The sequence below is a fragment of the Pseudophryne corroboree genome, chromosome 1, assembly GCF_028390025.1.
Source record: "Pseudophryne corroboree isolate aPseCor3 chromosome 1, aPseCor3.hap2, whole genome shotgun sequence".
NCBI classification, from domain to species: domain Eukaryota; kingdom Metazoa; phylum Chordata; class Amphibia; order Anura; family Myobatrachidae; genus Pseudophryne; species Pseudophryne corroboree.
Genome location: NC_086444.1, coordinates 519,287,689 through 519,304,408, shown reverse-complemented (window position 1 = coordinate 519,304,408; position 16,720 = coordinate 519,287,689). Strand labels below are relative to the sequence as shown.

At 47.8% G+C, this 16,720-nt stretch overlaps 1 protein-coding gene across 6 annotated transcripts in view; it reads right to left on the bottom strand.

Moving 5' to 3' along the window:
• SMARCA2 (SWI/SNF related, matrix associated, actin dependent regulator of chromatin, subfamily a, member 2) overlaps window positions 1-16,720 on the bottom strand; it is a 631,684-nt gene that overhangs the window by 218,162 nt on the left and 396,802 nt on the right. For 4 of the 6 annotated variants that reach the window (XM_063913944.1, XM_063913943.1, XM_063913948.1 and 1 more), the window contains one exon: window positions 15,405-15,458. The exons of the other annotated variants lie outside the window; for them this stretch is intronic. In XM_063913944.1, the coding sequence (XP_063770014.1) occupies window positions 15,405-15,458 (54 nt within the window). The remainder of the gene's footprint in view (window positions 1-15,404; window positions 15,459-16,720) is intronic. 6 annotated transcript variants of the gene reach the window in all.

Sequence of the window (16,720 nt, the reverse complement as noted above, 5' to 3'; positions counted from 1 at the left end):
ATTTATGGTAAGAACTTACCGTTTTTAAATCTCTTTCTGCGAGGTACACTGGGCTCCACAAGGATTAACATCGGGGTGTAGAGTAGGATCTTGATCCGAAGCACCAACAGGCTCAAAGCTTTGACTGTTCCCAAGATGCACAGCGCCGCCTCCTCTATAACCCCGCCTCCGTGCACAGGAGCTCAGTTTCGTTAACCAGCCCAATGCAGTAGCAGGTACCAGAGACGACAATCGCTCGTAGCCAAATACACCACACACACCCCACAAGAGAAGGTGCCAGCGGCTAATGCCATACCAACCCAAAGAAGCTAAGCGCGTCAGAGTGGGCGCCTTGTGAAGCCCAGTGTACCTCGCAGAAAAAGATTTAACAACGGTAAGTTCTTACCATAAATCTCGTTTTCTGCTGCGGGGTACACTGGGATCCACAAGGATTAACATCGGGGATGTCCTAAAGCAGTTCTTTATGGGAGGGGACGCACTGTAGCGGGCACAAGAACCCGGCGTCCAAAGGAAGCATCCTAGGAGGCAGAAGAATCGAAGGCATAGAACCTTATGAACGTCTTCACTGAGGACCATGTAGCCGCCTTACACAAGTGTTCAAGGGTCGCACCACGGCGGACCGCCCAAGAAGGTCCAACAGACCGAGTAGAATGGGCTTTGATGGTAGCAGGAGCTGGAAGACCAGCCTGTACATAAGCATGTGCAATCACCATTCTAATCCATCTGGCCAAGGTCTGCTTGTTAGCAGGCCAGCCACGTTTGTGAAAACCAAACAAGACAAAATGAGAATCAGAATTCCGAATGGAGGAGGTTCTCTTCACATAGATACGGAGAGCCCGTACCACATCCAAAGATCGTTCTTTGGAAGACACCTCATGAGAATTAAAGGCCGGAACCACAATTTCTTGATTAAAGGTGGAAGGAAGACACCACCTTAGGTAAATAACCCGGACGCGTTCTAAGAACCGCCCGGTCACGGTGAAAAATCAGATAGGGGGACTTACAGGATAAGGCACCCAAGTCCGAGACCCTTCTAGCTGAAGCGATAGCCAGCAAAAACAAAACCTTAAGGGAAAGCCACTTAAGGTCTGCAGACGCAAGAGGTTCAAACGGAGACTCTTGCAAGGCCTCCAGAACCACAGACAGATCCCAAGGGGCCACAGGTGGCATATAAGGAGGCTGAATCCGCAACATGCCCTGAGTGAAGGTATGAACATCAGGTAGGGCAGCAATCTTTCTCTGAAACCAAACAGACAAGGCAGAAACGTGAACCCTGAGGGAGGCCAGACGAAGGCCTAAATCCAGGCCCTGTTGTAGGAAAGCCAAAAGCTTGGCCGTACTAAACTTGAAAACGTCATGATTGTGAGACGTGCACCAAGTAAAGTAAGCATTCCAGACCCTATGGTAAATCCGAGCAGAAGCCATCTTTCGGCCCTTCAACATACTTTGAACGACCGCCTCAGAAAAACCCTTGGCCCTCAAGACGGAAGCTTCAAGAGCCACACCGTCAAAGCCAGACGGGCCAAGTCCTGGTTGACACAAGGGCCCTGAACGAGGAGGTCTGGTTGTTGTGGAAGTAGAAGAGGACGATCTAGCGAGAGGCCCTGTAGACCGGAGAACCAGTGCCGTCTGGGCCACGCTGGAGCGAACAGAAGTAGGATTCCTCCTTCTTGTTTGAACTTCCGTATTACTCTGGGCAGGAGTGACACCGGAGGGAACACGTACGGCAACCGAAAGTTCCATGGAATTGCCAGAGTGTACACGAACGCTGCTTGAGGATCCCTAGTCCGTGCTCCGAAGACCGGAACCTTGTGATTGTGTCGAGACGCCATCAGGTCCACATCTGGAAGGCCCCACATGTCCACAAGAAGTTAAAATACCTCTGGATGGAGGGTCCACTCTCCAGCGTGTACATCGTGACGACTGAGAAAGTCTGCTTCCCAGTTTAGGACCCCCGGAATGAACACTGCGGATATGGCCGGCAGATAGCGTTCTGCCCATTGAAGAATCCGTGATACTTCCCTCATTGCCATGCGGCTCCGAGTGCCGCCTTGATGATTGATGTATGCCACCATGGTGGCGTTGTCCGATTGTACTTGAACAGGTCTGTTACGTATCAAATGCTGGGCCAGGTTTAGTGCATTGAACACTGCCCGCAATTCCAGAATGTTTATCGGGAGTAGAGACTCCTCCTCGGTCAACCGAACCTGAAGGGAGTGTTGTTCCAACACCGCGCCCCAACCTCTCAGACTGGCATCTGTCGTCAGCAGGACCCAGTTGGATATCCAGAAGGGACGGCCCCTACTCAATCGATGGTCCTGAAGCCACCAGCTCAGTGACAGGCGGACCTCCGGAGACAGGGAGATCATGTGAGATCTGACCCGGTGAGGCAGGCCGTCCCACTTGGTCAGAATTAACTTCTGCAGTGGGCGAGAATGGAATTGAGCATACTCCACCATGTAGAAAGCCAACACCATGAGACCTAGCACTTGCATTCCCGATTGTATCGACACTTGCGATCAAGATAGGAAGCATCGAATCCTGTCCTGAAGCTTCAGGACTTTCTCCTGAGACAAGAACAACCGCTGGTTGTGAGTGTCTAATACCGCTCCCAGGTGCACCATGCTCTGAGCAGGAAACAGGGAAGATTTCTTCCAGTTGATTAGCCACCCGTGGGCTTTCATAAACTGGACCGTCAGATCTAGATGACACAGGAGAAGTTCTGGGGAATTTGCCAGGATCAACAAATCGTCCAAGTACGGTAGGATCCTGACCCTTTGGCGGCAAAGTACAGCCGTCATTACCGCCATGACCTTGATGAAAACTCGCGGAGCCGTTGTCAAACCAAAGGGTAACGCCCAAAATTGGTAATGAAGGTTGCCCACCGCAAACCTCAGGTACTGCTGATAAAACACTGCAATAGGAATATGCAGGTAGGCATCCTGTATGTCCAGGGAGACCATATAGTCCCCAGGCACCAAGGCCAGAACAATAGAGTGCAGAGTTTCTATACGAAACTTGGAGACCCGCACAAACTTGTTCAAGGACTTCAGATTGAGAATGGGCCACGAGGGCTCGTTCGGTTTCGGGACTAGAAACAGCGGAGAATAGTACACCTTGCCTCTCTGAGCCAGAGGTACTTATATTACCACTCCTGTGGTCAAGAGGGAATGTACCACCGAATGCAGAGTGTTTGCCTTCACCTGGTCCAAAGGTACCACTGTCAGGCAAAATCGATGAGGGGGACGGTTCCTCAAGGGTACGGCGTAGCCTCGAGCGACGACTTCCTTTACCCAGGCATCGGAAGTGGTCTTCAACATTCCTGGGCAAAACCTAGAAGCCGGCCCTCCACCCTGGGTTTTGGAAGCAGGCTGACGGGCAGCCCAGGCCCGCTTTGGTCTGGGCTTGGCAGGTTTGGAAGCACGATATTGCTTTGGGTACGCCTGACCTTTTGCTTTACCTGGAGGACTAAAGGGCCGAGGGAAAGTACTTTTAGCCTTCTGTGCGGAAGGAGCCGTACTAGGTAGGCAAGCTGTTTTATAGCAGTAGCCAGATCAGCCACAATCTTATTTAGGTCTTCGCCAAAAAGAATGTCTCCCTTGAAAGGAAGCACCGCCAGGGTTTTCTTGGAATCCATATCCACCGACCAGGATCTCAACCAAAGGATACGTCAAGCCAAGACGGATGTAGTGGTAGCCTTGGCCGCCAGCACCCCGGCATCGGAAAGCCGCCTCCTTAAGGTACAGAGAAGCCGTGGCAATATATGAGAGACATTATCGAGCATGCTCTGAAGTGTTGGAAGGCAGCTCCGCCTCAAGCTCCTGAGCCCACGCCTCAACAGCTTCAGCAGCCCATGTTGCTGCAATGGTTGCCTATGCACAGCCCCCGTTAGGGGGTAAATCGCTTTCAAACAACCCTCCACACGTCTATCCGTCGGTTCCTTCAGAAAGGTGACGGTAGTTATTGGCAGAGCTGAGGAAACTACCATGCGTGTAACATGAGAATCTACAGGCGGAGGAGTTTCACAATTTTTACATAGCTTCGCAGAGAGAGGATAGCCAACAGTCTCTTATGCAGTGTGAATTTTGTTCCCGGATTTTCCCATGATTCCTGACGTATGTCAGCCAGGTGTTGAGAATGAGGTAAAACTTGTTTAACCACCTTCTTACGTTTAAATCTGTCCGGATTTTTAGAGACAGCCGCCAGATCAGGTTCATCAGAGACCTGAAGAATGAGCCTGATAGCCTCAATTAAATCAGGGACATACACCAGTGACTTTCCTTCCCCATCAGAAGCATCAGAGTCAGTGTCTGTGGGGGTCAGTGAATGGACCCTCCTCCTCAGAGGCAGTGTCTGGGACAGCGATGGATTGTGAGGATGTAGCGGCCCGTTTAGAAGACGTCTTAGTCTTAGGTGGGTGAGAGCGAGACTTCTTTTTAGTCAGCGAGCAGTTCAAGTGCTGTAACTGTGTTGAGATTTGATCCACCCAGGGCAGATTGACTGTAGGGACCATAAATTGCTGCACTGGCATAGGAGGTCCCACAGGGGGCGTAAGTTTAGTTACCAGCATATTTAACAACATGGAGAAGGTAGCCCAAGGTGGGTCATTAGTCACCCCCGGTGCTACAGATCCACTGGGGTATAAGGAACCACCTGAACCTGACCTCTCTGCTGCCATGTTTTCCTCAAAAGTGACTGCAGCATCACCACCACGCAATGTCGGAGAAGCCCCAGTTCAGTTGCTTCGTGTAGCCGACATAATGATAAGCACAATAGCAGGCAACCTGGTACAATCTTAAAAGCGATATACCTAGCAAGAACTCCCAATGTAGTGTGACTTTCTTGTCAGCACAAACCGGGAATCCAAGATAAATCACAAAGAAAAATACACAGCAAGTATATCTTGTGAAATACCTATATAATTCAGAAACCTGACACACTTAGCCTCCTCAGGTTACAGAATATAGGAGTAGCAAGCCGAGTGAAATACCCGAGATGGCAGCCACGCAGCAACTACATGCACATACACATATATAGTCACAAGCGTACCATGCAGGAATTATACCAAACCATAAAACTGAACTGGACTAGCAATACAAAGTGGTCTTCAGTATGCCGGCTGACGGGATCCCGGCGCACAGTTTACAGGCGCCGGAATCCCGACAGCTGGCATACCGACACTTATTCTCCCTCGTGGGGGTCCACGACATCCCAGGGGGGAGAATAAAATAGCGTGGCGCGCGCAAGGGGCTCATTTGCGCTCGCCACACTGTCGGTAAGCCGGCGGTCGGGCTCCCGGCGCCGGTATGCTGGTCGCCGGGAGCCCGACCGCCGGCATACCATACCACACCCCTCAGTATAGATATATATATGTAAACAGTAGATATAACAAAACACAGTAGATACTGGATGTATATCACAGGGAGTTTATACCACACAACCCTGAATGTTTGCACTCTTTCTTAACTAACACTGTCCCTTGACAGGTAGAATACTTAAGTGTCCTGTAAAATGCACAGCGCTGGCGACTTTACAGAGGAGGATTTGCCCCAGCAGTCCCAGGAACAGCACAGCTAAGAGTGATGACGGCTGACAGGGAGTGAGGGAGAGATATGCAGCTCCAGGGCGGGAACATTTACCCAAATGGTGCCCTGGGGCTGGGGGAGGAGCTACAGGATAGGCCTTATCCCCCTGCTGGCTTCCCCACCGGGCACTGTGGGCTGTATAAAAACGAGTAACTAGTGGAACGGCTGCCCTTTACTGTGTCCACGCCAGCGCGCGCCGCCCGCCTCCCACGCCCACGCCTGATCGCGATAATAGCTGGCCAAGGAGACCCCTTACCTCCCCTTGTACCTGCGGACACGCGATCCCGGAGGGCAGCGGCGAGTGTGTGTGACTGACGAGGAAGGACACCGGAGCCTCAGCTGTAGTTCCCCGTCAACCAGGGCGCGGGAGTATACAGCGCCGCTGGGGTAGTGATGGAGCTGCAGCAGAGAATGTCTATCTGACATACATTAAAGCTGCAGCCCGTGAAGTCTTCAAATTTCTTCTTTCTTCAGAAATTAAGCTATAATATGGGCTGCGGGAGCAGCCCCCCTGTTGATTGCCTGCTTACTGCATGGCACCAATTTACAAACTGAGCTTCTGTGCACGGAGGCTGGGTTATAGAGGAGGCGGCGCTGTGCATCTTAAGAACAGTCAAAGCTTTGAGCCTGTTGGGGCCTCGGATCAAGATCCTACTCTACACCCCGGTGTTAATCCTTGTGGAGCCCAGTGTACCCCGCAGCAGAAAATAAGAATTTACTCACCGGTAATTCTATTTCTCGTAGTCCGTAGTGGATGCTGGGAACTCTGTAAGGACCATGGGGAATAGACGGGCTCCGCAGGAGACTGGGCACTCTAAGAAAGAATTAGGACTACTGGTGTGCACTGGCTCCTCCCTCTATGCCCCTCCTCCAGACCTCAGTTAGGGAAACTGTGCCCGGAAGAGCTGACACAACAAGGAAAGGATTTGGAATCCCGGGTAAGACTCATACCAGCCACACCAATCACACCGTACAACTCGTGATACTATACCCAGTTAACAGTATGAATAACAACTGAGCCTCACTAACAGATGGCTCATAACAATAACCCTTTAGTTAGGCAATAACTATATACAAGTATTGCAGACAATCCGCACTTGGGATGGGCGCCCAGCATCCACTACGGACTACGAGAAATAGAATTACCGGTGGGTAAATTCTTATTTTCTCTAACGTCCTAGTGGATGCTGGGAACTCCGTAAGGACCATGGGGATTATACCAAAGCTCCCAAACGGGCGGGAGAGTGCGGATGACTCTGCAGCACCGAATGAGCAAACTCAAGGTCCTCCTCAGCCAGGGTATCAAACTTGTAGAATTTTGCAAACGTGTTTGATTCCGACCAGGTAGCAGCTCGGCAAAGTTGTAAAGCCGAGACCCCTCGGGCAGCCGCCCAAGAAGAGCCCACCTTCCTCGTGGAATGGGCCTTTACTGATTTAGGATGCGGCAGTCCAGCCGCAGAATGTGCAAGTTGAATCGTGGAGCAGATCCAGCGAGCAATAGTCTGCTTAGAAGCAGGAGCACCCAGCTTGTTGGGTGCATGCAGGATAAACAGCGAGTCAGTCTTTCTGACTCTAGCCGTCCTGGAAACATAGATTTTCAGGGCCCGGACTACGTCCAGCAACTTGGAGGCCTCCAAGTCCCGAGTAGCCGCAGGCACCACAATAGGTTGGTTCAAATGAAACGCTGATACCACCTTAGGGAGGAATTGGGGACGCGTCCTCAATTCTGCTCTGTCCATATGGAAGATCAGATAGGGGCTTTTACAGGACAAAGCCGCCAATTCTGACACCCGCCTAGCCGAAGCCAAGGCCAAAAGCATGACCACTTTCCACGTGAGATATTTTAATTCCACGGTCTGAAGTGGCTCAAACCAATGTGAGTTTAGGAAATCCAACACAACGTTGAGATCCCAAGGTGCCACTGGGGGCACAAAAGGGGGCTGAATATGCAGCACTCCCTTAACAAACGTCTGAACTTCAGGCAGTGAAGCCAGTTCTTTTTGAAAGAAAATAGACAGGGCCGAAATCTGGACTTTAATGGAACCCAATTTTAGGCCCATAGTCACTCCTGACTGTAGGAAGTGCAGAAATCGACCCAGCTGAAATTCTTCTGTGGGGGCTTTCAAAGCCTCACACCAAGCAACATATTTTCGCCATATGCGGTGATAATGCTTTGCTGTCACATCTTTCCTAGCTTTTATCAGCGTAGGAATGACTTCAACCGGAATGCCCTTTTCCATCAGGATCCGGCGTTCAACCGCCATGCCGTCAAACGCAGCCGCGGTAAGTCTTGGAACAGACAGGGCCCCTGCTGTAGCAGGTCCTGTCTGAGAGGCAGAGGCCAAGGGTCCCCTGAGATCATTTCTTGCAGTTCCAGGTACCAAGTCCTTCTTGGCCAATCCGGAACGATGAGTATAGTTCTTACTCCTCTCTTTCTTATTATCCTCAGCACCTTTGGTATGAGAGGAAGAGGAGGGAACACATAAACCGACTGGTACACCCACAGTGTCACTAGAGCGTCCACAGCTATCGCCTGAGGGTCCCTTGACCTGGCGCAATATCTTTTTAGCTTTTTGTTGAGGCAGGACGCCATCATGTCCACCTGTGGCCTTTCCCAACGGTTTACAATCAGTTGGAAGACTTCTGGATGAAGTCCCCACTCTCCCGGGTGGAGGTCGTGCCTGCTGAGGAAGTCTGCTTCCCAGTTGTCCACTCCCAGAATGAACACTGCTGACAGTGCTATCACGTGATTTTCCGCCCATCGGAGAATCCTTGTGGCTTCTGCCATCGCCATCCTGCTTCTTGTGCCGCCCTGTCGGTTTACATGGGCGACCGCCGTGATGTTGTCTGACTGAATCAGCACCGGCTGGTTTTGAAGCAGGGGTCTTGCCTGACTTAGGGCATTGTAAATGGCCCTTAGTTCCAGAATATTTATGTGTAGGGAAGCTTCCTGACTCGACCATTGTCCTTGGAAGTTTCTTCCCTGAGTGACTCCCCCCCAACCTCGGAGGCTTGCATCCGTGGTCACCAGGACCCAGTCCTGTATGCCGAATCTGCGGCCCTCTAGAAGATGAGCACTCTGCAGCCACCACAGCAGAGACACCCTGGCCCTCGGGGACAGGGTGATCAGCCGATGCATCTGAAGATGCGATCCGGACCACTTGTCTAACAGATCCCACTGAAAGATCCTTGCATGGAACCTGCCGAATGGAATTGCCTCGTAAGAAGCTACCATCTTTCCCAGGACTCACGTGCAGTGATGCACCGACACCTGTTTTGGTTTCAGGAGGTCTCTGACCAGAGATGAGAACTCCTTGGCCTTCTCCTCCGGGAGAAACACCTTCTTCTGTTCTGTGTCCAGAATCATACCCAGGAACAGCAGACGCGTCGTAGGAACCAGCTGCGACTTTGGAATATTCAGAATCCAGCCGTGCTGTTGTAGCACTTCCTGAGATAGTGCTACTCCGACCAACAACTGCTCCCTGGACCTCGCCTTTATAAGGAGATCGTCCAAGTATGGGATAATTATAACTCCCATCTTTCGAAGGAGTATCATCATTTCGGCCATTACTTTGGTAAATACCCTCGGTGCCGTGGACAGACCAAACGGCAACGTCTGGAATTGGTAATGGCAGTCTTGTACCACAAAACGGAGGTACACCTGGTGAGGTGGGTAAATGGGGACATGCAGGTAAGCATCCTTGATGTCCAGTGATACCATGTAATGCCCTTCTTCCAGGCTTGCAATAACCGCCCTGAGCGATTCCATTTTGAACTTGAACCTCCTTATATAAGTGTTCAAGGATTTCAAATTTAGTATGGGTCTCACCGAACCGTCTTGTTTCGGTACCACAAACATTGTGGAATAGTAACCCCGTCCCTGTTGAAGGAGGGGAACTTTTATTATCACCTGCTGGAGGTACAGCTTGTGAATTGCCGCCAGCACTACCTCCCTGTCCGGGGGATTGGCTGGCAAGGCTGATTTGAGGTAACGGCGAGGGGGAGACGTCTCGAATTCCAGCTTGTATCCCTGAGATACCACTTGTAGAACCCAGGGATCCACCTGTGAGCGAACCTACCGGTCGCTGAAGTTCCGGAGACGGGCCCCCACCGCACCTGGCTCCACCAGTGGAGCCCCAGCGTCATGCGGTGGATTTAGTGGAAGCAGGGGAGGATTTTTGTTCTTGGGAACTGGCTGTATGGTGCAGCTTTTTCCCTCTACCCCTGCCTCTGGGCAGAAAGGACGCGCCTTTAACCCGCTTGCCTTTCTGGGGCCGAAAGGACTGTACCTGATAATACGGTGCTTTCTTAGGCTGTGAGGGAACCTGAGGTAAAAATGTCGACTTCCCAGCTGTCGCTGTGGAAAAGAGGTCCGAGAGACCATCCCCAAACAATTCCTCACCCTTGTAAGGCAAAACCTCCATGTGCCTTTTAGAATCCGCATCACCTGTCCACTGCCGAGTCCATAATACTCTCCTGGCAGAAATGGACATTGCATTTATTCTAGATGCCAGCCGGCAAATATCCCTCTGTGCATCTCTCATATATAAGACTACTTTGGGTATTCAATTATCCGCAAATTCGCTGCAATTTTTCGCGGCAAACGGCCGAAAATTGCTGCGAAAACGCTCCATTTTTCGACCTATTCAATTCCGACCGGGTTTCACGTGAAAATTCTTGCAGTGAAAAGTGCAGGTGAAAATGGGGAAATCAGCCTGTACCCCAAAAAATTCTAAACTAACATAGGAAAACAGAAGAGAAGTGTGTTAGAGATCACATTAGAGAGTTTTTGGGGACTTAAATTGTGTGAAATGGCGGTTATATGCATTTATTATAAAATGCAAAAAAATGATAGAAAGCAAGTTTTTTTGAGCAAAATAAATGCTCTCACTAAATTTGGGGTACATGAAAATGGGTATAAGTATATATTTGGGTCATTTTAGGGTACTTTAAAAAAAAAAGTGGAAACAGACCGATTACTCCCATCTGCAAGCCTAAAAAACACCTGTCCCACTCATAAAGCACCCCAATATACCTGTCCCATACCTTGAACCCCAATTTCCATCACTTTTTACTTTTTCACCCCAAAAATGACATGTCATTATTGGCCAATTAAAAATAATTAAAAACTTCAACGTGCCTAATTAGTCATAAAGGGGGGTGTCCCAGGAGTTCTGTACCATATCCAAACATTTTTACCTTAAAATAGTGACTTTTCCCAACTTTTCACCTGCTTCAGAGAAGGTGAAGTGAAATTAGTGAAAACATGATCACCGATAAATTTTCCAGGATAATTGAATAGGCTGTAATTGCATTTCACGTGAAAAGTCCGGTTTTTCACCCGAAAACCGGACTTTTCACGTGAAAAGTCCGTTATCACTGCTAATTGAATATGGCCCTACGTCTTTAATATGCTCTATGGTTAGCAATATAGTGTCCCTGTCAAGGGAATCAATGTTATCAGACAGGGAATCAGACCACGCTGCTGCAGCACTGCACATCCATGCTGAAGCAATAGCAGGTCTCAGTATAGTACCTGAGTGTGTATATACAGACTTCAGGATAGCCTCCTGCTTTCTATCCGCAGGCTCCTTTAAGGCGGCCGTATCCTGAGACGGTAGTGCCACTTTTTTTGACAAGCGTGTGAGCGCTTTATCCACCCTCGGGGATGTCTCCCAACGTACCCTGTCCTCTGGCGGGAAAGGGTACGCCATTAGTAACTTTTCAGAAATCACTAGTTTTTTATCAGGGGAAGCCCACGCTTCTTCACACACTTCAATTAACTCATCTGATGGGGGAAAAACCACTGGTTGCTTTTTCTCCCCAAACATAATACCCTTTTTAGTGGTTCCTGGGTTAATGTCAGAAATGTGCAACACATTTTTCATTGCCGTAATCATGCAACGGATGGCCCTAGTGGAATGTACATTTGTCTCGTCGTCGACACTGGAGTCAGACTCCGTGTCAACATCTGTGTCTGCCATCTGAGGTAGCGGGCGTTTTTGAGCCCCTGATGGCCTTTGAGACGCCTGGGCAGGCACTGGCTGAGAAGCCGGCTGTCCCACAGCTGTTATGTCATCGAACCTTTTATGTAAGGAGTTGACACTGTCGGTTAATACCTTCCACATATCCATCCACTCTGGTGTCGACCCCGCAGGGGGTGACATCACATTTATCGGCACCTGCTCCGCCTCCAGATAAGCCTCCTCATCAAACATGTCGACACAGCCGTACCGACACACCGCACACACCCAGGGAATGCTCTGACTGAGGACAGGACCCCACAAAGTCCATGGGGAGACAGAGAGAGAGTATGCCAGCACACACCACAGCGCTATATAAACAGGGATTTACACTATTACAGAAAGTGATTTTCCCTATAGCAGCTATACAATACAGTTTTGCGCCTAAATTTAGTGCCCCCCCTCTCTTTTTTACCCTTTGAGCCTGGAAACTGCAGGGGAGAGCCTGGGGAGCTGTCTTCCAGCGGAGCTGTGAAGAGGAAATGGCGCCAGTGTGCTGAGGGAGATAGCCCCGCCCCCTTTTTGGTGGTGTGCATAGGGAGCAATGGCGCACAGCTGCAGTGCTGTGCGCTACCTTAATGAAGACCGGAGTCTTCAGCCGCCGATTTCCAGGACGTTCTTCTTGCTTCTGGCTCTGCAAGGGGGGCGGCGGCGCGGCTCCGGACGACCGAGGCTGGGTCTGTGTTCGATCCCTCTGGAGCTAATGGTGTCCAGTAGCCTAGAAGCCCAAGCTAGCTGCAAGCAGGTAGGTTCGCTTCTCTCCCCTAAGTCCCTCGTAGCAGTGAGTCTGTTGCCAGCAGATCTCACTGAAAATAAAAAACCTAATAAATACTTTCTTTACTAGAAGCTCAGGAGAGCCCCTAGTGTGCAACCAGCTCGAGCCGGGCACAGATTCTAACTGAGGTCTGGAGGAGGGGCATAGAGGGAGGAGCCAGTGCACACCAGTAGTCCTAATTCTTTCTTAGAGTGCCCAGTCTCCTGCGGAGCCCGTCTATTCCCCATGGTCCTTACGGAGTTCCCAGCATCCACTAGGACGTCAGAGAAATTCAAATTTTCTGAGTTCCACCTGTAATGTGTGATGAATGATTTTATACAAATTATTACATACTACACACACCGTACTAGTATGCTCATTCAAGACTGTTCTACGTTCTATTGCAAATATCCAGTGAATTCCAGAAGACACATTTACGAGTTAGTGGAGCATTAGCCTAGTCTTCCCACAGCTGTGATCTCCATATGCTGGATATTATCAACACCCTTGTTCTCAAGAGCAAATGGAGAATTTACCGAAAATATCATAAATCCCAATATTTCAAACATGACAATGCTAACACTGTAACTACTTACCTTTATATTCCAGCAACAAATAATGAAGCAATAACATGGTAATGAGGGCAGGAGATAAAGTAGTCTAATCTATCCAGTGTATATATCTTATTATTTGTGATTATAAAAGTGTAATATGTATCCAGTGTTCTTACTGTGTTGTATGCATTGGTAAAAGGACAAATTCAACTGTCTTCAGAGCCTGCAGAACCTTTCTAAAGAGACTGCAGTAATTCAATTGTTTGTGCCGATGGGCGGGAATACCGCGGACACCCATTATTTCTGCTTGCATCCTCCTGAGGCAAGATGTCGGCTTCTGGGCGCCAAAACTGTATTTAAGAAGTGGACCCAATGCTTTGAATGGGGTTAGCCGCTTTCCGTGTCTAGACCCAGTGCATTTGGGAATGAGAAGTAATGGGTGCCCACATCACTCGTGCACAACTGCAGAACAATTAAATGGAACAACAAAAGAAACTACTTGTTCAGCGCCTCAAACAAATCAATCATTTAAATAAAGCCAACAAATTAAGGTACAACAGGCTCCTGAGACACTGCGCTTGCCACACCACTATGTGAGATGGATTGGAAGACTATAGAACAAGAAAAGTGGCTGCGCTGTGTGTCAGCAGCTATATAAAATAGAGAGCACAACGTATAAAATGTAAAGAATGTATTCTCTTAATCAGTATAGTTATAAAACATGTAGGTTAATAATACACCTATATCTGTCTCAGGTGATATAAAGGTTCAGCCGTGTGATAAAATGGCTATCCAATATATTAAATCCTAATTGTGCAATAGGGAGGGAACAGGAGAATTTGTAGATGTAGTTCCAGATAAATATAAACGTATACTACCTCTCCGGCAAGGGCTGGTATAAACTTGGCCGGGCGTCCCTGGCTAGTGAGTCCTGCGTTGCCCGATGTTCTGCACAGAGGAGAGGAGTGTTGCGGTGCCCAGTGCCGAGCACCTCCCAATAGAAAGTGATGTATGATCGTCTCCTGTACTCCTGATCGCCAGCCGGCGATGAAGCAAGCTGCTGAGATGCACAATGTGATTGTACAGCGGAGCGGAAAGGTGGGTATCCCAAAGCTGAGTACCTGCCGCCAGGAGGAAATGTGCGGTCGTCTCCTGTTCTCGTGATCGCTGGCTGGCGGTGATAGCAAGCTGCTGTCGGAGAGTCAAAGGCGGTTTCTTGCCGCAGTCAGCCGGTCAGCTGGATGGAAGAGAAGCTGTGTGGATTGCACAGGATTAATTCACCTGGACCAGGTGTATGGAAGGTGTATGGAAGGCGGGGTCCTGACGTGTTTCGTCACGATCACGTGACTTTATCAAAGGTAATTAAGGTGAATTAATCCAGCCAGCGATCACGAGAACAGGAGACGATTATACATCACTTTTTATTGGGAGGTGCTCGGCACTGGGCACCGCAATACTCCTCTCCTCTGTGCAGAACATCAAGCAACGCAGGACTCACTAGCCGGGGACGCCCGGCCCAGTTTATACCAGCCCTTGCCGGAGAGGTAGTATACGTTTATATTGATCTGGAACTACATCTACAAATTCTCCTGTTCCCTCCCTATTGCACAATTAGGATTTAATATATTGGATAGCCATTTTATCACACGGCTGAACCTTTATATCACCTGAGACAGATAAAGGTGTATTATTAACCTACATGTTTTATAACTATACTGATTAAGAGAATAAATTCTTTACATTTTATACGTTGTGCTCTCTATTTTATATAGCTGCTGACACACAGCGCAGCCACTTTTCTTGTTCTATAGAACAATTAAATACTGCTGTCCGGCGTCCAAAAAAATGCAATATCCCCCAAAGCCTAATATGTCTGAGACATGTCTAGTTACTTAATACTATACATGGTACTTTAACCCATGTTTTAATATAGAACACTTATTAATACTTATTATGGTCTCGTCACAAAAAAGGGCAACACAAAAAGTGCAGTGATGCTTTTTCGTAGCGAGGGTGTAACATTGTTTCTGCTCAGGGTAGCGCTAGAAGCCCAGTAACCTCCTCTACATTTACACCTGTATATTTTCTAACATTCTTTCTTCTCCACCACCAAAGAGCAAATTATACTTCAAGTATTTAATAGGTAAATTATGCTTTCATCATTTTGTCATTATTTTATCACAGCAGATAATTTACAAAAATCGTAAGCAGGCAATTTTAGCTAAATGACTGCAAGAGAGACAAACTAAATTATGCTAATAAACAAATACATGTACAGAAACAATTACAATGAAACAGTAAAAAAATAAAAAGAAGCTGCTGCCACTAGAGCTAATTATGTTAGCACACTTTGCAAAATGACGTATACATTAACCTGCATTGCCCCACCCCATTACGCAATATGCAAATAAAACAACAAAGTATGTATGGATGACAAGCACCACATGCAAGAGACCAACCACTGAAACAAGCCATTAAAACCACCAACCTGACTGGCACCTTCTTGGGAATTATCTCCTGAAAGTTCATCTTTCTTTTGGCTCTAGGTCAATCAGTACAACACTATATTAGACATGAGTAAGGTTTGAATCGTAATGTTATAACCTCACTGCTAAATACATCCATATAAGTATAAACAACGTTCAATAGTTCAGGAATTTGACCCCTTCCAATAACCTCATCTGTTTTTAAGTGAAAGTGTTCTTGAAAAATAAATAAATAAATTATAACAAATTAAAGAAGGACTCCACTCACAGGTACTGCCATTCCCGCTAACAACCAGAACAGTAGCATTAATGTTACATGGCTTTACACATAATCATCCCTTCTTCTTGCACTATGACAGCCAGTAACTTGTCTGTAGTATGAACCGATGAAAACACACTAAAACATACTACTAGAAGGGGTAGCTCAAGATACACCACACAGAGGCTTAGTGTTTCAGTAACTATTTTACTAGCATGGATTGTGGGGAGCATAAAGAGCCCCATGCAAGGGAAACATAAGGTTCTGCTTACGGAAGGGGAGGGAGAGGGTACTATGAGCGATGTTACTGTAAGTGGAATACTTCTTTAATGAACGATATGTAATACATTTCCAAAATGGTGAAACTATTAAAATGCTACTTGCACAACACCCTTCAAGAACCATTGCATACAACAGCTGCCTGAACTAGAATTTGCAATACAAATACAAGATTAACATGCTGTTTCTCTTCAAGTTTCTTGTCAAATGAATTCTCAGGCACCTATAGTATGTTGCTGGCAATTTGAGGAAAGCTACCAATTAGTTGATAATGGGGGTCATTCAGAGTTGATCGCAGCAGCAAATTTGTTAGCAGTTGGGCAAAACCATGTGCACTGCAGGGGGGGCAGATATAACATTTGCAGAGCGTTAGATTTGGGTGGGTTATATTGTTTCTGTGCGGGGTAAATACTGGCTGCTTTATTTTTATACTGCAATTTAGATTTCAGTTTGAACAGACCACAAACAAATCTAACTCTCTCTGCACATGTTATAACTGCCTCCCCTGCAGTGCACATGGTTTTGCCCAACTGCTAACAAATTTGCTGCTGCGATCAACTCTGAATTAGGCCCAATATGCGAGTCTTTGCTAATCTCTCCTGAAAATCTTTTCCTATTTACTAACAAGTTATATAACTTTTTTACTATAATTTAACTATACTTTGATTAGCTTATTAGTAAGTCAATATTTAAGCTCTGTCATGCACATGCCTGTATGCATTAAGTCTTTAAACTGTACACATTTTACACTTATGCATATCCTCAGCAAGCTGTACCATA